The following is a 23025-nucleotide window of genomic DNA, read 5'->3' on the forward strand; positions in this document are numbered from 1 at the left end:
GGCAGACAGGACGATGTGGAAAAGTCAGACGTTAACAATAACTAATTATTAAATGCAGAGTGGTGTACTGGTAAAATGAGTGGAAAAGGGTGAGTGAAGAAGAAATCACATGAATGAAAAATCGGGTTTCAATTTAATCTTTCACGTTTGAATGCAACTTGTGACGACATGCTTTTATTTTGTACGTCCAAACCTCTATCTTCCGGCGCTTCTGCCGTCGTTTGCCGCTGTCTTGAGGCGGCGTCGTTCGGACAGCATTCCAGTCGCGGTGTTTGGAGCGGCTCGGGGAGGCGGCACATTCCTATTAGGCGCGGTGAACTTTCCCGAACTGGACGTTGTACCGTGTGGGCTGGAAAAAAAAGGCGTTTAAAGTCCGTGGGAGCTAATGAAGCTGCTGGTGGGCCACGGCAGCTGTTAGCCGCTGTCAGCAGGTGCAGAGCTGAGGGATGGGGAAAATGGCCCGGGAAAAGAAATCTGAACCCGTACCTGCTCGTCTTCAGGGAGTGTGACAGACTGATTGGAGGTGAGAGATTCATTTTGTGTCTCTTGTAAAAGACGAAAAGGAAAAGCTCTTAGTGACAAAGGTGCTGTAGGGATTACTCACCGAACTGACCGGCGAGTTTTATAAAGGTGGTTAAATGAAGCGTACATAAAAGTATGAAACACCCTTTAAAGTTAACCTTCGGTCGGCATACTTGCAATAAAGACCACTGGCGTGTCAGCGAGCAAGTAAAAACCACTGAAGAGCAAACAGACATCAAGCTGCCTAACAGTGTGGTTATTATTGCGGGTGCTTGGCTACTTAATAATGCATTAACAGTTTGATTTCAGTGTTTTTGGCCATGGCCGGCTGCGGGCGGTGGTGCTACAGCACCTGCGTGTGCTGTCTGTCCGAGGAGGAGAAGAACACCATTGCTGTGGACAAAGAGATCAAGAGGATCCTGAAGCAACAGAAGAAGAAGGAGAGGAGGGAGATTAAAATCCTTTTGCTGGGTCAGTAGAGCACCACACACACCTGCTGGTTCGTGCAACAACAAAAACAACCCACAAAAAACAGGCTAAACAGACATCAAACTGCATTTAAAATTTGACAAGATAACCTAAGGTACACCCTGCATACAAATCAAGACTGTTTGGTGACCTCTGCACATGAGTGTATAAGCTATGTAAGGCATGTGTCACCATGTGAGTATGTGAAGAATGAATGATGAAAGTTGGGATTGGCTATGCCACCTGAAAGCCACCTGTGGCACACAGCCCAGAAACACACAAGCCCAGCTTTGTTTGGGTTTTCTTACAGTTAGCCTGACAAGTTTCGGATTGTCTGATTTTAAGATAATTTCACCTTCCTGGCAGAGATACCCTGAGCTGGTGTCATAGGTGAAATATTTACATGATAAATAGTCTAGCTGACAGAAACTCAACTGACCACTCCTTTTTCAATTGTTTGAATTTGAATATCTCTATGTACTGACTTTATTTTGTCTTGTTTCTGCAGCTTCTCTGCTGTTTGTTAGACAAAACCAAGTCATTTGAATATATACGCTTTTCTTTTTAGTGCTTGTGTCAAACAGCAACCACTATAACACAAAGACCAGAAAGGTTGACACCCTTGTAATTATCAACGCATGATCCTCTTTTCAGATCCATACTTTCATGCTTGTACTTTAATAGAGTCTTAGTCATGGTTCATAATTAACCTTATTTACTCAACATTCTGATATTCAGAGCTGTATGGCTGTGATTATCTGTTTTTTTTTTTAAATGATGTCATAAAGGTGCAAGATTTGACAAAAGTGTCGGAAACCAAGTGTGTAGAGCAGATTGAAGCCAGAGCTCACAGGAATTACTTTACATACAGTGTCCTGATTATTTGAATCTTTGGTCATATTTAATATAAATGCCCAGGATTTTCTAATCAGAAAAATCATTTAAAAGGTCAGCGTTGGGCTTAGGTAGAGAGCAAAAAGCAGTTGAGATTGTGGGAATTGGTCCATTGATTTGTATCATCGTGATTTCATATTTTGAATGGGTAGGAACAGACGGCGCCACCCTCACGTCTAGATACACGGGCTTGACAGGTGTAAACAAACCCAGGTGGAGCGGTCAGATTGGATTCGAAGAAGTCACTGGGCCGCTGCCAGGTCTCCGTTAGACAGAAAATCAAGTTTATGATGAATCAAAAGATCATAAACAAGACATCCTTCGCCGGAGAATGCTTGGACATTCATTTCTCGTAATATACATATACGATTGAAACATGAGGTAGAACATCATAGGTTTACTTTATTGACATATATTGAATAAGTGGGCAGTGCAGTGTTGCAGGAGTTGGCGCTGTCGCCCCATGCTGGGGCCTTTCTTGTATCCTTGTATCTTTGTGGGTTCTCTCTCGGTACTCCGGGTCCCTCGTGGAGTTCAGAGACATGTGTTTGGTTAACTGGCTGTAGGTCTGAGTGTGCGCTTGAATGGCTTTCTGTCTCTCTGCGTTAGTCCTGCGAGTATTATTCATCAATCAGTATTATTCATCAATCAGTATTATTCATCCATCCATCTAAATGTGATAAAACAAAGAAAAGTCCCATATTTCATTATGTATATTAACAGGAAAGTATGCATTATATACATTTTTGGTAAATATTTTAATTGTTGTAATTTTTTCATGCTTTTTTGCATCAGAACCAAAAGAATAACACAAAACCAAATCCAATTTTTCTAAAAATGTCTAATACTGTATTAGTTAATCAACTATCTGTCTCTGCAGCTATGCGTGAACCACAGTATCTTTTATGATTGCTATGCTGCTGTTTTGTGTCACTGTGAAAGAGCAACAGATACCCAGTAAATAGCACACAGTAAATGAGTGTGTCGTTTTTTGGGATGTTTTCAGCAGACTAAAAAGATAATGAGACGTGATACACGGGGGCCAGTTTTTCTTACGTCTCGTACAAAAATTTCTGTCATTTGCAAAAACTGGACTGTCAGGAAAACATCTTCAGCACGTCTCACACAAACGCTGCTTTATGATTTTCCTTCAAAAGTCATGTTGATTCCCAGAATAAAAAGTTTCAAGAGTTTCGTTTCCTCTAGCTGACAACTGAATAAAAGAAATACATCCAAAGACCACTCACTCTTTCGTCTGAGTGGTTAAGTTAGGATTTCAGGAGCGTTCACTGAAGTCTGTTCAGTCCTCTGTACTCCTTGCCTGAGTGCAGGATGCAGACTTAAAAGATAGAACTTTATTTAGGCCATAAAAAGTATAAATGCAATCACAGAGGCAACACAGGAACCATAACAGATAGGGGTGCAACGATACACAAAATTCACGGTTCGGTTCGATACTTTGGTGTCATGGTTCGATATTTTTTCGATACAAAAAAAAAATGTTCATGCTTTTATAATTTGTCATTTATTAAATTTATAAATATATATTTTAACTCAAAAGTACAGTTTTTAAAGTTTTAAATTTAATGTAATAAAAAAAAATCTCTCTGATCGAGAAATCACTCATCTTTGGAAAAGAGAGTTTATTACAGAGCTATACTATACGCTTCTTCTGGGCTATATTCTCAGCAGCATATAGAGATTGACAGACCACGTGACTTTCGCGCATTGCATGCCGGTAACTCGTGGCAAAACAATCCAAGTACCGCATCAAATGCAAGCATTTGCAGCACCGCAAAACGTTCATTCTCCGGTTCCAATACCTTCTTGCTTTTTCTTTGCCCCCCAAAAAAGTTATGTACAAAACGAAGGAGAACAATGCCGGACCGTACAAAGACAGACTTGATGAAAAGTCAAAGAAAAGATACGAGGAAAAAATCAAAGGAGTGAAAGGGTTAGACCCTTACGAGCACACAGAGTGGACAAAATACGTTAGCGTGCTGCCCAACTTTCACCACGCTCATATTTATAATAATACGGTTCTTGGAGTGAGTGCATACACTCATGAAGTTTAGTAACTTCAGGTCACTGCATCAAGCCCAGGTACAGTTTACCGACGGATGGGTACAGGACCATGAAATGCACCGTGTAGAACGAAAGACCATCGTACGTATCATAAGTTTACCAGTCTCACAAATCGTCTTCATAAATACACATTCGTTAACCGTTTATTAATAGGACCTTTGAGCTCAACGGTAATTAATTAGTAGTGGAAATAATTTCTGGTTCATTACAGAAATGTAGCAGTGACAATAATATTGTATGCTGTAATCGTACTGGGCAATTAGTGATAGCATAGCGCCACAATTTCTGTTCAGCGCCAGACTTGCTTGTAACCTATATCACCAATTATGTTAAGAAAAATGACGTATTAACTACTACAAAACACTGACCTTTGTGGAAATGCTTGGAGCAGACTAACCTGTGAGCTGGATGTTCTGGGACGTTATATTTGGTCTTTGAATGGCTGCAATCCAGGCCATCCGTCGCCTCTTTTTACTTCAGAAACATGGCTCGAATAATTTCTCTTCAACGACGTAATCGATAAAAGAAAAACGATCTCTTTACCCGTCGGCTTCATGGCTGTCATGCGACCGGCTATTGCAGTTAATAATACAACCGCTTCTTGACAGTTTTTTGTGTTTCTTTTTATCGCTGTGTAACTGATTTCAATTGAAAGCCTGCGTGCGCTACTACCTCTTGCCACGAGTTCCCAGAATTCTTTGCGGTTTTACCCTTGAATGACGTCACATTTTCAATCTCTATTAAACATATCAGGTCCCCATAAGGAGAATCATGTGCTAACGGCTGTCTAAATGACTCGGCTAAAGTTTGTAGCATGCGTACTTGTTTTTGTCTGCTTCCACTTGTCTTTGCACTAGGATGATGTCGGAGTAAATGTGCAGTCATATTTGTTGTGTTCCCACTAGTGCTGTCAGCGTTAATCTGAAATGACATTAACTCCACAACATGGCAAATCTCCGTTAACGAGCTACCGCGTACACGTTAACGAGCTAACTGCGCTAACGCACTAGTTCCCACCAATGTAATTGAGCATTGCGTGGCACATCCGACATACGGTTTTACTTTTGTCCATGACGCGCTTACCTTCAGGGTCATACGTCACATGAAAACCAAAATAGTTCCAAACGCCACATCTGAATCAGGGTGGGGGAGGTTCAATTTGCCATGTTGCAACCAGAGCTTAGCTTCTGTCTCGCTAGCTTGCGCTGCGCTCAGTGAATCTGTGTTCGACTACTCCGCCTAGGCTGCACTGTCGAGCGCAGATCCACTGAGCGCTCAACACAGACAGCATCGTCAGAAGGAAAGTTGATAACAAAAAATTTGTATTGTTCGATACATATGCGTACCAAACCGAAAGTACTGTATCAAACGGTTCAATATCGATAGAGTATTGTTGCACTCCTAATAACAGATACCTAAAAATTAGAAAGAGGAAAAGACAGGACTATTTATACACAAAGGGTTGATTACACAGGAAACAGGTGGGAAACAAGGCACAGGTTAGCGCGCTTAGCACAGGTGAGAACAACAGGATATGAGGGGAGGAAGAGAAATAAAACTAAATTCAAATCAAATTCAAATTTTATTTGTCACATACACAGTACGATATGCAGTGAAATGCTTAGACAACTGCTCGTGACCTAAAGAAAAAAGAAAAGGCTATGAATAAGATAGGAAATAAATATGAAAATTAAAAAGGGTAAATTTAACCAGGAAGGAATAAAATAAAATAAAATATAAAAATTAAGTTAAGAATGAGATAACTGTACAACACAAATTAGAATGAAGGGTAAATTTAACTGGGAAAGAATAAGATAAAATATATAAATTAAAGTTGAAAATAAAATCAACTGTACAACAAAATACACAGTATAGAAATATATAAGAATGTATGAAGAAATATAAATATATATATATATATATACACACACAATAACAGCAGCTAAAACTATTAAAAATCAACACATTCATCACTAGAATGTAATAAGAACTGAGACTGAAATAATAAAGAAATCAAAAATAGGAATGAAGAACTCAACCAACAGTAATAGAAAACACACCGAGCACTAAAACATCAGCGAAAGCAAACAGAGAACCCTAAAATAATAAACACGACTTAAAACCCTGGGACTGTAACCGTGTGAGAAGCAGCGTAAATCCAGGGCGCTCGTTATGAAATACAGTCACCACACAGAATGATGTGGATACAAAACAATAAAACAAGAAGGGCATAAAATGTTAACAATAAACCGAGGTGTAACAACATAAATCAACTTTTACCCCTCTTGTTCGGTGATTCTAGTCTGCAGAGAAGGTACCTGCAAGCTGTGTATTTTGTGTTTTGAATTGAGTGTTTTTCAGCTTCCTGTGGAATAAAGTCTCCTTATCACGCTACTTTATAGTTTGTATTCACAAAAAAGCTTAAGGTTAACACTTTGATCTCCCTGAGGCTACAGGAGGAACTTACCATAGCCTTGGATGCAAAGGAGAATGATTACGTGTTGTTTTAAAGCTGCTTTTCTGACCACTAAGGCTACACCCACCTCTATGACAATATTTCTTTAAACTAGGAGCTTCTGCTTTTGTTTTAAGAGACCATCCACACTTTTCAGTGACCCTAAAAAGTTGATTCTGTTCATGTGGACGTAGCTTCTTGAGATTTCTTTACCTGGATGATTGAGCATATGCATCAAGACTTCTTTTCAGTGACCTGAAACATGGTTGTGGACAAAAGGCCAAAAACCGATATAAAAAACTGTTTTCCAAAATACCTGTGTGTGTGTGGGAAGGGCTTAAGGATAGTAGAATATGATGCAAACACCAGCATATTACCACCTTTTAAAGATGTTGTGTTAAATGTTTAGTAAGCACAGATATTGCAAAAACCCTATGAGAGCCTGCAAAAATATAGACATGCAACAGTGATAAAAACAAAGAAAAAACTTTGTTACTTTGTAAAAAGAGTAGTGCACGTTCCATTAATAAATAACATGCACACTCTAAATCTAAGAACAACATTTGCATGGAGGTGCAATACAGAAGTATTTGTATTTGTTCACCTGACAGAACGAGGAGTTATTACGTGGTTTTATATCAGTCTGAGGGAGAAGAGCTCTGCAGCCTTTTTTGTCTGAAAAGTGCTGAAGTATTCTTGGAAATGGACGGGAGTTGTGTTCATGTATGAATGTATGAATTGCATTAACTCAGGTAGCACCATCGTCCCATCCTCTTAAATATACTGCTCACAGATAAGTGCTTTAACCTTCTCTCACAATTACAGCGTCTCCATGTTTTTTCCCTGGGAATGCAGTGCATATCTGGCCATTTTTAAAGCACTGTTATTTTCAGTTAAGTCGATCTCATCTTCGCTCTGAGGAAACCTGAATGAAGGATTTCTGCTTTAAATGTAAATTATCAGCTGTTCTGTTTGCTGCCTCAGGGACTGGGGAGAGTGGAAAAACCACCTTCATCCGACAGATGAGGATCATTCACGGACGAGGCTTCTCAGAGGAGGAGAGGAAGGCTTTCGCCAAATGCATCTACCAGAATATCTTAACTGCCATGGCTGCAATGACAGGAGCGATGGCCACGCTCAGAATTCCCTACTCCAACCCACAGAACGAGGTAGATGCAGCATAAACACACACGGACACACCCAGTTACACATCAACGCTTATTCACAAACACGGGCGCCAGCGCAGGTGTGCAGGCGTCTGACCAGAAGTGCACTCCCAGGATTTGTGGGATTACGCCCACATTGAAGAAGAGCGACGCACCAATATATGTGCATAGCGCTCTGTAGCCTATAAGTAGCTGGTGCTTTTACTATAAACATGCACAAATCCTCGGTGCAAAGCATCTGTTGAAGGATTAATTACACAGGATGTTAAAAAGCTTTGTAGTCAATGTTTTTTAAGCATTCGTCATGAAATCTCCTCACACTGAGAATCTTGTGCTGTCCTCCAGATTTACGCCAAGAGGCTGGAGGACGTAAGCATAGTGCAGGTCACTCAACTGGAACGGGGCCATGTTGACGCAATCCGCCGCCTCTGGGCAGACTCGGGAATACGTGCCTGTTACAGCCGCCGCTGCGAGTACCAACTCCTGGACTCTACAGAGTAGTGAGTAGCTGTGCTTTGCTAGAAGTCAAAGCTGCACCACAGCCTCTGTGAGGGCTGGGACGCAGTATCACATGATGAAATGCTGTCACAACAAAACACCAACAACAATATCAGGATATGGGAAATGATGATAGACGGCAAGTTTGGAAGAAAGTGCACGTCGATATCTGTGGGGGAAAGGGGATAACCATATATAGACAAAACGTCTTAATATTTGAATTCAGGTGCTTTTAGCCTCATTGCCACAAGGGCATAAAATCAGGCACCTAGGCTTGAAGTCAGCCTTTATAAACATTTGTGAAGGAATTGGTCGTTCTTAAGAGTTTACCGAATCCATGCGTGGTGTTTTAATAGGATGCCACCACTGCAACAAGTCAGTCTGTGAAGTTTTTTCCCCTTGTGCATATTCCACGATCCACTGTAAGTGGCAGCGTGGAAGCATTTAGGAACCAGAGCAACTCAGCCATAAAGTCTCAAACCATGTAATGCTGCAGAGCGCCGTCTCTGAGTGCTGAAGCGCAGTCCTAAACCTCCTGAACTTTTTAACATCTGGACAAAAACTGTGTGCCTGGAGCTTCATGGCATGGTTTCAATAGCTGAGCAGCTCCTGTTGGTTTAATGTGTAGGTAGCCTGGTAATTTTGTAACTATTTAGATTTTGTTATCATCATTATTGATCGAGCTGCTCATTTTTTAACATCCCAGAGCCAAGAAAAACACTCAAATCACAAAGTAAATAATTCTAACTCCTTATTTTAGGTTGTTGTTTGGGGAAAACAATCCAACATAAAACAGAAATGGCTACAAAACCTTCAGTTCAAAATGAACAACCTTCATTTCTTTCAACAAGAGACACGGCATGGCATTCAGTCAGTGTGCCGTTGCTTATTATCAGTCTGAAAAAGTCTTAATAAATAAGTAATACATAAAGGTGTAACATCACAGCCATAAAACAGAGTCGGTGATGTTGATTCTGTTAAAGCTGTTACACAAATGATGCAACAATAGATAAGCACAACAAACCCGGCATCCGTTGTAGTCATACTAATAACAGCTGTCCTCTTCAGTGAACGTGCTATATTTAGACAGGAAGAGATTAAAGTTGTTTTAGGTTTGTGCTCCTCCTACGCTGTTTGGGGTTTCCATTTTTGCTGTTTTTTTAAACGTTGTCACGATATAATAACATCTTTGGTATTCATTTAAATACCAAAGATGTTTTTTGAAGGTCTTTATGTTGGCTAAAACAATGAGTTGAGCAGTCTAAGGAGCTTGGAAAGAAAAGTGTCTGGACTTCTTTAAGTTGCTTGAAGACGTTTCACCTCTCATCCGAGAAGCTTCAGAAGTTTGAGGATCATCAGGGGGTCCTTTTGCCCCTCTGTGGGGGGAAACTCCCACTAGGTTTAAATCTGGGACTCCCCACAATTTGACCTTAGAACTGAAGAAGCTTCTCGGATGAGAGGTGAAACGTCTTCAAGCAACTTAAAGAAGTCTAGACGCTTTTCTTTCCAAGCTCCTTAGACTATGATGACCTGGATGACTGAGAACCTTCACGGACAATGACTCAAGCATTTCTGGATATTTTATCGACCAAACTATTCTGATGGCAACTTTTTCCAGTTTGATAAGTTCTAGGATCCCTTCAGATTTATGCCCTAACTGTGTAATTTTTTCCATTTTTCACCTCTGCTTTACTCACTAAAATTGTACGTCGCGCTCACGGAGGAGTCTTCGGGTTTTATAGCTACATCACAAAAACCATTTTAAGCCACAGTGTAGAGCTAACCTCAGACAGGCTTTTTATTACCAACGGGAAAAGACACAGTAGGTGTGAGCCTTACGCTAAAAGTATCTCAAGTGTCACAGAACAAAGTGTGGGCTCAGCCTGCATGTTTTCTCTTTTATACTGCTGTTCTGGTCTGTGTTTACCCGGCAGTTCAGTCATCGCGTGCGTGCTCGATAAGGGACAGGCAGTCAACATTAGCTAATGACAGCTTGTATCAACATGAGCCATAAAGCTGTGGTCTGTACACAGGTTGATGTGGACTTGCTCCATTCCCTTCTTGCATTTTTAATCAGTTTTTTCTTTTCTGTCATCACCGCTTCACCATAAGTGTCGTGTCGCTTCAGTTTGTTTTACTCTGTCATTGCCGGATGCAAAGTAAACAGAGGCAATATGTTTCAGTAGGAATATCCTCTAGTGTGAGAAACAGATTTTTATTTGCCGTTGTAATATTTTTTCTCTCTTCGGCCCCATCGCGTCTCTCTTTCAGCTACATGAATAATCTGGACCGCATCACCTCCCAGGACTACATCCCCACGGAACAGGACGTGCTGAGAGTTCGATTCCCCACCACGGGCATCCACGACTACTCCTTTACCGTCAATACCATCACACTAAGGTGACCAATCCTCGGATTTCTAACCTCTCACAGGGGCAAATCCAATACCTTCACTATTCACTGCACTGTGAAAAAAAACACTATTGACTCTTGCAGAGGCTTTGTCTGCTCACGCCTGCTTGGACGCAATAGGATCGCATTTCTGATTGACTCTGTGCAGACTTCATGTGGGTTTTATTTTGAAAATGTGTAGGCAGTCAGACTAAGCTTTGACAACAGATCCAAAGCTTATTTCTAAAGGACATTGTGTTCCAACATATTATCTTAAAATAATAACTCTTAAAAGCATTTAAAGTTGACCTAGTAAAAGCCTTTCTTTGCTTTCTTTCACATGTATACTGTTACAGATGGGAATGCTGATATTAAACATGGCCAAAGTTTCACTGCGCGTGTACAAGTAATCCCTATGAGCCAAAAGATCACACACTTTGTGTCAGGCAGTTATTTTTACTCTTGAATCTTTATGATGTCACAGAGGGAGGGCATCCTTGGCTTTCAGCACAGCAATCCCAACAAGCAGGTGACCAAAATAAGCTTTATTTAAAACTGTGAATCATGCAGAGCTCTTCTGCTAGACTCTAAGGATACAAATATTGAGCTGGAAATAAAAATAATGATGCACTTTAAACTAAAGAGAAAATATATCTGGATAAATTAATGGCAAAATAAAAAAGCGAATGAAAGGCAAAGAGGCATTTTTGTCCTTTAATAAAGTGCGTCATGTTCTGAGAAGGACATCTCCGCTTCACATCGCAGCTTATTAGCACATTACTGATGTGAGGGCTCCGTGTAAGCACTGAAAGAGTGGGAAGGGCTTGTTTTTCTTGCATTTGTACATAAGCACATTGGCGTTCACGAAGGTTTTCTTAATTTGTAGTGCGTCTTGGGTACAGCTGTAAGTGGTTTGGGAAATGCTCGGAGCAATGGAAGGGAACCTTGAGCTCGAGGTGTGGCTGACCCCGTTGCTAGGTGTGACGTAGTTTTTCAAAAGGTGGACACAAAACGGCCAGTTATAAAAAGGCCTGATTAAATAAATTAGTATCCATTAAGACATGCTGTAATAATGAATACTATTTTATAGGGGTGGGGGAAAAATTGATACTGTGTAGTATGGTGATATTTTGTTTGCTAATAATGTATTGATACAGGGACAGCAGAAATTGATATTTTGTTACAAAAAAGGTTTTTGTGCTCTGACTTCAGAGCATGTTGATCCTTTTTCTGAGCAAGAATCCTGACATTCCTTCACTGTCCAAATGTGTTTAACTTTTTTTTGGCAGCAATAAACATGACAGTTTACTTATTTTAATTTAAGACATGTTTTATTTTAATTAAGTTTAAAACTTTTTTATTTAATGTAAAATTATATTTTGTTTTAATTTACTTTCAAATTCTTCAGTTGCTGAAGGGGCTGCATAGTTTTCATAAACTGCATAGTTCAGAATAGCTATAATTGTACCAGATGGTTGATTCAGTTAAGTTGGACTAGACTGTAATACAAACCGTTCAGTTTGTCAACAATAAAACTGAAATGAGAGAAAGACTGAGTGTGAGACTTTGATATTAGAGAAAATGAATATTGATAAAGTTTACCTTTATGTACAGAATCTGAATATCACAAAATATTTTAAAAAATTGCAATAATATCATATCGTGCGTTAAGTATCGTGATAATATCGTATCGTGGGATGTATGGTGATTCCCACCTCTACTTGTTATATTCATTTGCTTCATTTGCTAATTTTAGTACTTAATTGATTTAATATTAACAAAGGAATTAGCTCACATCAGGTACACAGGGATAACCTGCACGTTAATGCCTCTTGTGTGATTTGCTCGTGCAGGGTTCTGTCATAGTTTTTGCATTTTTCCTAGGTGTGGCATTACAGTGTTACTTTGTTGGGCAGGAGAAGTAAGCACATCTCCAGTGAGATCCCTGCTCGATCTCGCGTTTGGCGCTTCAGCAGTTCACGGTCATTTGGCAAATTTGTCTTCTGTTTGTTCTTTTACACGTTTCCTTCCTCTGATCCCTGCTAGGATTGTGGACGTCGGCGGTCAGAAGTCGGAGCGGCGGAAGTGGATCCACTGCTTTGAAAATGTCACCTCCCTCATCTTCCTTGCGTCGCTCAGCGAGTATGACCAAGTCCTGGAGGAGAAAGACACGACTGTAAGAACTCCTGTGACTCTCATTCAGTTTACAGCTCCAGAAAACGAACACAATCATAGGATCTGTGCAGATTTATCTCCCGGATAGTTTACCAGCTATTCTAAGGTGCTTGGAATATTTATATGTAGGTGCTCAGCCATCCAGGTCATTGTAGTCTTGAAAGGTTGAAAAAGAAGGTAACTGGACTTCTTTAGGTTTGCAAAGATGCTTCACCTCTCATCCCAGGTATTTAACCCTTTAAAACCAATCGGAGTGGGCACGCTCTGTTTTGCGTAACTATTTTAAAATCCCGGTAGCACTGCAACCACGTAAGCTAGCGCAAAAGCATCAACACAAACATAATATTCCAGAAACACGCTTTGCCGATCCGATCAGCTGTTCGTAACACTTCCTACGTTAGAATAGACGTCAGCGTGAACTATCGCATGTCCGCCATAACCTGCCCGAAACCAGAAGTGACGTCATTTTCGCGGAAATGTAGTTTTTTACCATCAGGGCCTCATGAGCCTATACTGGTGTTTTTAAAAGTTACTTTATGACTTTCTGTGTCGTTTCTGGGATGCTTAGGACTCATATTGCACTGCTGGAAATAGTTTATTTTGATGCATATGCTGCTTTTTTGCAAATTTGCATCATAATATTTATTTTCGTTTTTCCTGCAGTATATAAAAATTGGTGTATTTCAAAAATAAAACTATGAAGACACTCAAAATAAATTTCCTGTGGTGGAAAACTAGTTTGTGCAACTTTTTTGTATTTACAGTTTTGAGGGATAAGCCTCTTAAATTTCTCTAACTAGAAATATATGTTAAAAAACAAAAACGATTTTCAATTTTTTTGTAGTTTATTACACTTTTTTGCAATTTATGTAATTACTATGCACTTAATGCAGACATATTATTAAAATCTGGGTTATAATGGTTGTATTGATGTATATCAACTTGAAATGCTCCCAAAAATGGCTCCACAGCATGTAAAAATATAATATAAGCTCTGGCGGACTTGGTTCTGTGGTAGGTCTTAAAGGGTTAAGAGAGGAGTTCCAAGCATTTAGCCTTATGAGGGGTCGTCTTCTGAGGGTTGTTGACCCACTATTGATCATCTGCAACATCACATAAAAAAAAAGGCGTGGGTTATTACTTTCAATGAGAATGTTGAAGGTTAAAAACACTCGTAGACTTTGCTCCAGCGCACCATGTGACCTAATCGAGGTCACCTGAGTCAAGGTGTGATCGGGGGTTGAAGGTCCTGGAAAGGGTTATCGAGGCTGCGTTGTAGGTGGCTGGCGGATGGTGTCGCAATGCCGTGTTTCGGTTACCTGAGTCAGAACTTGGGAGTTTGCAACACTCTGTTTTCACTTCAGCTCTTTATATATTGTAACGTTGCTCTTCTCCTCGGCTGGCGACCCAACAAAAACACAAGCAACAGTGGCCCACAGACCGGTTGTACCACATGCTTTGTACACTGCCTCCATCCGACATCAGAGCTCACTGCAGGCAGACTTCTGCTCAGCCAAACAAAACAAAAAAACAGCTTAAGGGTGAAAGCACAGAGAGACCTTGCCCCAACCCACCGTGTGACCTATTGTGGTCACCTGAGGCAAGGTGTGATCGGGGGTTGAAGGGATCTCAAGCCTGCACTGTAGGTGGCAGACAGCTGGTGTCATAAGCCACCACCTCAGTTTAAAGATGGCCGTTCACACTGGACATAGATTGTGCAAAATACACAGCACATGCACATGTACACAGAGCATAAACTGGGTTGTTTAGCTTATGTTTGGGGGGTTTTGTAATTTGTTAATAAATAACGCAGTATATATATGTGTACCAGAGTCATAAATGTGTCTCACTACAGTCATTCCACCGTTTCACCAGCAGGTCTCGCTCTTGTACAATAAAGCCTCTCTCTTATCTCCTCTCAGCCTCTGCAGCCCCCTATCGCCTTCTTCTTCCCTCCCATCCTGTCACTGATCCGTTTATCTCTCCCAGACACTTTCTGGTCTGCCACCGCATTTATTAACCTCCACTGTGGTCCATATGCTGCCCATAAACAACCTATTTCCTCTCTTTGAAGGACTGTTTTCTCTCCGTGTCCTCCTCAGAACCGCATGCAAGAGAGTCTGGCTCTGTTCTACACCACCATTCACTCCCAGTGGTTCCTCAACACCTCCATCATCCTCTTCCTCAACAAGACTGACATCCTGACTGATAAAATCAAAACTTCAGACCTGCAGAAATACTTCCCCAGTTTCACAGGTCAGCTGGTCTTCTGTTTGTTTGCGTTTAGGGTGAGGGTGTGATGTAGTTTTGCTAGCAACTAAAGAAAGAAAAGACCATATTCCAAGTATTTTAGTTGATTTGAAGGCTCTTTGTGAAGATTTGGTCTGCGAGTGCCTGTGCTGAAGTTGGGGCACATGTGTGTGTTCGTGAGTTGTGGTGGATTTAATAATGGCGGGGAGCACTGCGAGCACTAAGGGTTTGATATTTGTGAATCAGTCCGACACTCAGCCTCAACGTGGAGGTTTCAGACATTCAAATAAGAAATCACAGCAGCATTGAATGCTGACTGAGCCCAGTCAGCAGCCAGAATTCACTGCCATCAGCAATTACAATTGCAGCTCATTGTTTGCAAGCGTTTATTTCCATCGCAGCGTGGACACAATCATGTCCGAGACACGAGGGCTGTGATGTTATTTTGCTTCAGCCAATTTGCTTTGAGCATGCAACAATTTCATCACGTCCTTGTACGCCTGGCACAAAATGTGTCATTTCCAAAAACGTGTGTGCAAAGTGATTTCATTTTCTAATTCTAGATTCTAGACATTTTTTGCTCTTCTTGCTTTTTTCTTTTCTTTCACTGCTCCTTCCCTTTCTACTTTCTTATCGTCTTCTTTCTTTATTTACTTAATTCGTTCCTTCCTTCTTAGCATCTTTGCAGTCTTTCCCATTTCCTTGTTGCTTTCTTTATTCTGTTCCTTCTGTTCTTTCTTCCTTTCTCACCATCTTTCTCCTCTTCCTCCCCCATTCAGATATCTTTACTCTCTTCCTGTCTTCCTTTCTTTCTTCCTTGGCCTCTTCCTTCTTTTTCTCCCATCTTTACCCTCTTCATGCCTCCCTTCCTTATTGCTCACCATCTTTGCCCTCATCCTTGCTTCTTTCCTTCTATCTTTCCGTCCATTCTTCCTACTTCCTTCCTTCCTTATGTCTTTCTTGTAGATGAGTCACTTCAGGTACTCTGTGTGCTTAATGACAAGGTTGCAGCCTTTAACTCTGCTGCTGTTAGAGGCAGTAGGGTGCCCCCCCTCACCCCCACATACCTCCGCTCTCTCTCTGTAACCAACGGCAACCACAGACAGATACTGGCCTTCCTGCAAGCCCTGCACCCCCACCTGAATACCCCCAGGTGTACAAGTGTATGTGTGTGGAAGATTGAAATGAGTGACTGAAAGTGAACATTTGCACATGTGTATGTGCGGTGCACCACTAGCATTAGCGGGGTAAAATAATGACTCACACAGGGTCAAGCTCTTTGATGTCAATTTAACCTTAATGACAACTGTGAACAGCTCCTAGCACTGGCTGCTATTTGCCGCTAATGTGGCTGTGTTCCAGTGCAGGCGCTGTGTGGTCCTTATTACTGCTACAGTGACTACTTCTGAAGGCTATACCTGTTAATAATCTCTGCAGTCTTCCACTGTTTTTAAAGAGCGAGGAGCTGATTTGAACTTGAAGTGAAATGGTAGAAATGGTATCATTATCAGTAGTAGGTTTTTCAAATATATTATTTGCAGGGAGGTTTTTTCATCTGCTGATAGAATAAAGTCGAGCATAGTGTTAGTTCAGGCAGACCTTGGAGTCGAGCTCTGCATGCCATTGTGATCGCTCGCTGATATCCTTCTATGCAACTTTATCCACCTCTAAATTCGAAATTGAAAAGTTTTGCCATGTTGATTAATCTAATTTCCATCTCATGCTTAGTGACAAGTAAATCTAAAATTCTCTGATGTCTTTGCTCTTCTCCATCAGTCGGTTTATTCCACCCAAATTCATCTTTTTGTTGTCCACTTCCATCTTTCACCTCCACGTTTCAACAGGCAGGAAACACGACCCCGAAGATGCTATGAAGTTCATCCGCAAGATGTACGAGCAGCAGGCCGTCAACCACAACAACCGGGAGACGTGGAAGACTCTGTACCCCCACTTCACCTGTGCCACGGACACCAACAACATCCGCAGGGTCTTCAGCGACGTGAAGGACACAGTGCTGCTCAAGTCTCTAAGGGACTATGGGATCATCTGAACTTTTACCAGGCAATGAAAGCCAGGAGGAAAGATGGTTCGTGTCTCTTTGTGGACCTTTTACTTGTAAAAGCCAAAATGGGATTTCTCTTTTCCACATAAAATTCCTTCTAAAGTGCGGAAGTCAGAACATCAGGTTTGCTTAATATTTTTGTGCCCCTCGGCCTCCTCTCATTCTTCATTTTAATTAAGACGCAAGTGGAGATTGAAAGCACTTTCCTTTCATCACCACGACTATCACAACTTTACTCTCATCCTCTTCTTCTGTTCAGGAAGTATTTGAAACACATGACGAGGAGCCAATAAACTCTCTCGTTTCTCTCAGCTTGCAGCTTTTTTGCCCAATTTAATGTTTCTTTTTTTAAGATGAAGAGGCGTTCGGGTCATGCCGTGACCGAATTGATCCATAATTGAAGTGGGAGCAGAGATGCTATGAAGTGCTGTGCCGCCATTAACAGAGTAATGACTTTTACAAGTGGAGATGGGGCCACACATGAACGCAACACCACTGTCACACATTTTAAGGGCTTTATGTGTATCTTCCAGTCCCATTCAGGTACCGTAGAAGCCAATGCACACTCCAACGCAAACTGTAAACACAAAGCGTTACTGTTATGAGCTGTATGGGCAATAAGAGTTACGAACTACTGCACACTTTTTTATTAGATGCCCTGAATGTGGGCGATTGTTGTCACAGCCTTCATTGTTTCTGAAAAACATCCGCCGGCGTGCCAAAATCTCTATTGATTACAGTTATCTTTCACTGCCAGTATTTCTTTCATGTTATCTGTATTCAACACATCTGTTCGGCACAGTCGCCGTCATTTGATGAGCAGAAATCTGCAACTGCCACCTGTTGAGTCAGCGTACAATGCCGTGACATCACTATAGCACAACAGACTTACTTTTGACTTTAGTGGCCGTGAGCGTAAGTTGCTCTTAAATGATATAAATGTGGAAAGAAACTACAGACTATATGTTGGAGTGAATCTGGACTGAAGTAAAAGTTGTATAAACTGTATAAACTCCAAAAGCCAGATGAAGGAAAGTTTAAAAGTATTGAGGTTTTAGATTCACTTTTTTCAGTTTTTTAACTTCTCATCTTCTCTTTTAACTAACAAACTTGCAGTTTTTTAGTCAAACACTAATTAAAGTGTTTTCAGTAAAGCAGCATCGCGTTGGGAATTCAATTCAATTCAATTCAATTTTATTTATATAGCGCCAAATCACAACAAAAGTCGACTCAAGGCGCTTCATAGATACAGAGAAAAGCCCAACAATCATATAATCCCCTATGAGCAGCACTTTGGTGACAGTGGGAAGGAAAAACTCCCTTTTAACAGGAAGAAACCTCCGGCAGAACCAGGCTCAGGGAGGGGCGGGGCCATCTGCTGCGACCGGTTGGGGTGAGAGAAGGAAGACAGGATAAAGACATGCTGTGGAAGAGAGACAGAGGTTAATAACAGATATGATTCAATGCAGAGAGGTCTGTTAACACATAGTGAGTGAGAAAGGTGACTGGAAAGGAAAAACTCAATGCATCATGGGAATCCCCGGCAGCCTACGTCTATTGCAGCATAACTAAGGGAGGATTCAGGGTCACCTGGTCCAGCCCTAACTATATGCTTTAGCAAAAAGGAAAGTTTTAAGCCTAATCTTAAAAGTAGAGATAGTGTCTGTCTCCTGAATCCAAACTGGAAGCTGGTTCCACAGAAGAGGGGCCTGAAAACTGAAGGCTCTCCCTCCTATTCTACTTTTAAATACTCTAGGAACAACAAGTAGGCCTGCAGAGTGAGAGCGAAGTGCTCTAATAGGGTGATATGGTACTACAAGGTCATTAAGATAAGATGGGGCCTGATTATTTAAGACCTTGTATGTGAGGAGCAGGATTTTGAATCCATCTGTCAGAGACTCTAAATCCTGACTGGCTCCTATTGTGCTCTTATGATGCAAAAACAGCCAACCGTTTATGCCCAGAGTGTCCAAAAAATCTGCTAAAGCTGGTTTAGGTACTTAAAGAGGACATCTTGTACTTTGTGATTCAAAAATGCTCCCTCACAAGCTTCGTCGTGCCACTGGCAACAAATTACCTCTACTTGCTGTCAAATTGTTCAGACAAGGCCACAGACATCCATCATTTCTGTGGTCTTTGTTCACTGGGTTTTTGGCAGATGAATGTATTTAAGGAGTTAACATTTTGCGCAAAGAAGAGGATGCGAAATGCTATTGTTGTTTTAGCCTCCAGAGCTGCCGGCTGCTGGAAGCTGGCCAGCAAAACAGAGTGGGCTCAGTGAGAGGAGGAGCGCTCCAGAGTAAAGACAAAGACCTGAAAAATAAATGTCACGTCCCATGTGAATGTGTATCGTTCGTTTTTTTCAAAAATACAGCAGGAGATAGCTCTCTTAGCTTGACTTTTAAATGTCCAGTTCGCATATGGTAAGCTAGAGAAAAGCAGGTTTCTTTACTTGAAGTTGTCAAACACCAGTTTCTTCCAACTCTGCTCAATATTTCTGCTCTGTGTTAACCCTTTAAGACCTACCATAGAACCAAGTCCGCCAGAGCTTATATTATATTTTTACATGCTGTGGAGCCATTTTTGGGAGCATTTCAAGTTGCTATACATCAATACAACCATTATAGCCCAAATTTTAATAATATGTATGCAATATGATGCAAATTTGCAAAAAAGCAGCATATGCATCAAAATAAACTATTTCCAGCAGTGCAATATGAGTCCTAAGCATCCCAGAAACGACACAGAAAGTCATAAAGTCAAAGATTAAAGGGTTAAAATCATCACCACTCAGAGAGTTGATTGTTTTGTGAACTTATTTCATAAAGTTAAAGATGGTAAAAAAAAAAAAAACTCAGCAGGTGATGCCTCATTTTAATAATAATAATAGATTGCATTTATATAGCGCTTTTCGAGACCCTCAAAGCGCTTTACAATTCCAGTATTCGTTCACTCTCACATTCACACACTGGTGGAGGCAGCTACAGTTGTAGCCACAGAGACTGTCCGAGCCGGGGCTCGAACCGGCAACCTTCCGATTACAAGACGAACTGCCAACTCTTGAGCCACGATCGCCCCCAAAGTTTTTGACAAAACTGTGTGTCAGTGCAAGTCAGCTGGAACCACATTAAGTCCTTTGTTGGCTTTTATGTATTAGCAAAACAACTTTCTGTTTTTACATTTTTGCCTTGTATATTTTGAAAAATTTGGATTTGGGAGAAACTAACAAAATATTCAGTAATTTCACTACATTAACAGTCAATTTATACAATTTATATAATTTGCATAATTAAAAAATAAAGTATTTTATCCAAGCTGGTAATTCTTGTCATTGGAGATACTTAATTCTTATATGTAATGGTTATTGTGATAGCATGCCATGTGTTTATTCCACGATTATTGTGTTTCCACAACATCGTTGTAATCCAAACAGCCGTCCAAAGAAGTTTATCCAACATGCAAGTGCTTTAAACTGCAGTTTCTCTAACAGCCACTTGAGGCTCTAAAAGCGAGTAAATGGTAATAAACCAATATAGGATCTATTTGAAGTCCAGAAACCAATGGATGACTTCACTACGTCCTTCTTTTATCTACAGTCTGTGACAATTACTGACACCAAACAAAGCCGCGTGGAAAAGAATATTAAACCAACCTTTTATGATGTTAATCGTGTGTTTGAGTTCTGCTCTGTGTGCCTCATTTTATGACGAGTGGAAAATGCCAGTGACTTTAATGACTTTGAAGCTAATATCAGCTCACAGTGGTGGTTCCAGCTGCTTTTTTGTTGACTGTATATAAAGTGTTTTGATCTTGACTCTGCTACATTTTTCAGATGTGGCAGCTATATTTTTACATCTTTGATGATGCCCTCAAAGAAAAGTGTAATTCTACTGTACATGATAACATCCGTGTTTGATTTAACTGTAACTGCTGTATTTTTTTTAAACATTGTTGACCAACAGGATGTAAACTGTGTGTTTGAGCTACTGTGTGTGGTAGGTAACTATTTTTCAGAATTGTGAAACCTCTAATTTGGTGACAGTGAATTATTTTATGTAGAATCTGGTGGAGGAAGTGGACTTTTTTTTATAGTTAATATTAAAAAACCTCTAAACACACATTGCTGTTCTTCCTTCTTTCTTTGTGTCACTATTCACTGTGCAGCAGGCAGGTTTTGCACCCAGTAATAGAGATCGGTGGATCTAAATATCGATAGAAAGGATACCAATGATGATATTGGTTTCAGATTGATACTAGCACAATAGAAACAAAGTATCAACCCTAGGAAACAGGGTTTAAATACACACATTAGGGAAAGCGGACACAGCTGGGGGAAATGAGACAGCTGAACAGAATATCAATGAGACAAGTGGACACAAAAGTGATCAAAAGCACACAAAACGAATGACTGGTCAAATAAAACAGGGAAAAAATAAAACATGAAACTGACGAACACTAATGGGGACTTAACAACTAGACACAGGGGAAACCAGCTCATGGACCGACATAACCTACCCAGAAACTGTAACCCCACACAAAATCCAAAACATAATAACATAACAAAACATAACTCTTAACTTAGGATAAAGAACACAAAACTCAAAATATGGGTTCAAAGACTCAGGATCATGACACTCTTTGGACATGAGTAAGGACCCGAATGCAGACACAAAGCTCAGTTACAAAAGGATAGACCAAAAGCCGACATCTAGAAATAAACTACAACAGGTGTAAGAAAATAAACCTTCAAAATAAGACAGAAAGCAACCAAAAGACATGTAACTAATCCTGAACAGTGTTGGGAAGGTTACTTTTAAAATGTATTCCATTACAGAATACAGAATACATGCCCCAAATTGTATTCTGTAACGTATTCCGTTACGTTACTCAATGAGAGTAACGTATTCTGAATACTTTGGATTACTTAATATATTATCATGCTGTTTACAACTACATGAATGTCCTATTGCTGTGATTTATTACTGTTACTGAAGGTCCGCGGCTCAGAACCGTAGTAAAGGGACCTCTGGCTAATACGTCGGTTTGTGTCAGGCTCGTAGCCGAAAACTAGCATTACTTTGTTGTCTGGGTCAACTTTGCTAGCCAGAGACAGAGAGAGGCGTTGAAAGGCTGCTCCAACAGAACTTATTGTTTTTGGAGGAAAACACGAACACGGTGTACAGTCGAGTCTTAATAGCTTACTTACAACTGGGCTCGTCAGGCACTCTTCTTGGCTGCAGTGGTTATTATTATATTTACATGCTTCCAGCTCCCGTTTTTGCTCGATGACAGCTCGTACTTTTCCTTTTTCTCCCTCCCTCGCTCACAGACACATAACGTGTATGGCAGTCCATTCTCCCTGCAGCACGGACTACACTGCCTATGATGCTACATTCTTTAGAGCTATACCTGTAGCATTCTGCCTATTAGCTTAGCACAACAACAACACAACAACTCGCAGAGAGAGAACGTCACCCTGTAACCATGCCAACCGTAACGCCGCCGCCTGGAACAACAGAACGTAGCTGTCAAACAAAACCCAAACAGTCCTGACCCGCCACAATATGAAACAGGGAAGTACCGCCGTGTAATCCATTTATTTCAACAAAGTAACTGTATTCTAAATACCACCTTTTTAAATGGTAACTGTAACGGAATACAGTTACTCATATTTTGTATTTTAAATACGTAACGGCGGTACATGTATTCCGTTACTCCCCAACACTGATCCTGAAACATGAAGAGTAACAATAGCATGACAGCAGAGCTGTGCAGGAGGAACTAGAAACACAGAGAAGCACAAGAAAACCAGCAACTATAACAGGGACCTTCACAGATATGTCCAGAGTGAGCTGCCGTGTCTGTCTGCGTGACTTGTTTTCTCCGTGCAGCGTTGTGAGGCTCTGTCACCAAGACAAATAAGGTCTCACAGGCGTCAATCACACGTCTGTTACCTGCTGTTTGCGAACAGAAAAAAAACTGCAGGATTTGCATTGGATTGGCACATACACCGCTCATTTTCACCGAGCAGCGTGAGTTTGTGTGTGTCTAAGAAACAG

General features: G+C 40.8%; 1 protein-coding gene across 3 annotated transcripts; it reads left to right on the forward strand.

Moving 5' to 3' along the window:
- Nucleotides 1-214: 214 nt before the first annotated feature.
- LOC146490751 (guanine nucleotide-binding protein subunit alpha-14-like) lies at nucleotides 215-22401 on the forward strand. Of its 3 annotated transcripts, XR_014872519.1 has the most exons (9): nucleotides 215-523; nucleotides 832-993; nucleotides 7409-7593; nucleotides 7936-8090; nucleotides 10360-10488; nucleotides 12526-12655; nucleotides 14757-14910; nucleotides 16749-22003; nucleotides 22096-22401. XR_014872519.1 is itself a non-coding variant. In XM_085152402.1 (8 exons), the coding sequence occupies exons 2-8, from the start codon at nucleotides 843-845 to the stop codon at nucleotides 16952-16954; spliced, it is 1110 nt and encodes a 369-aa protein (XP_085008528.1). In that variant the 5' UTR covers nucleotides 215-523; nucleotides 832-842; the 3' UTR covers nucleotides 16955-22401. The 3 variants fall into 3 exon arrangements, 2 of the variants coding, with proteins under 2 accessions (XP_085008528.1, XP_085008530.1); XM_085152402.1 differs by having other exon boundaries at nucleotides 16749-22401; XM_085152404.1 differs by having other exon boundaries at nucleotides 408-523; nucleotides 821-993; nucleotides 16749-22401.
- The last annotated feature ends 624 nt before the right edge of the window (nucleotides 22402-23025 follow it).

This window comes from Neolamprologus multifasciatus, chromosome 23, assembly GCF_963576455.1.
Source record: "Neolamprologus multifasciatus chromosome 23, fNeoMul1.2, whole genome shotgun sequence".
Classification (NCBI taxonomy): Eukaryota; Metazoa; Chordata; class Actinopteri; order Cichliformes; family Cichlidae; genus Neolamprologus; species Neolamprologus multifasciatus.

Coding starts and splice junctions, on each gene's coding strand:
- LOC146490751 (XM_085152402.1), top strand. CDS start 843: ATGGCCGGCTGCGGGCGGTGGTGCTACAGCACCTGCGTGTGCTGTCTG. Junction 7,594..7,935: donor ACTCCAACCCACAGAACGAG/GTAGATGCAGCA, acceptor GCTGTCCTCCAG/ATTTACGCCAAGAGGCTGGA. Junction 10,489..12,525: donor GTCAATACCATCACACTAAG/GTGACCAATCCT, acceptor GATCCCTGCTAG/GATTGTGGACGTCGGCGGTC.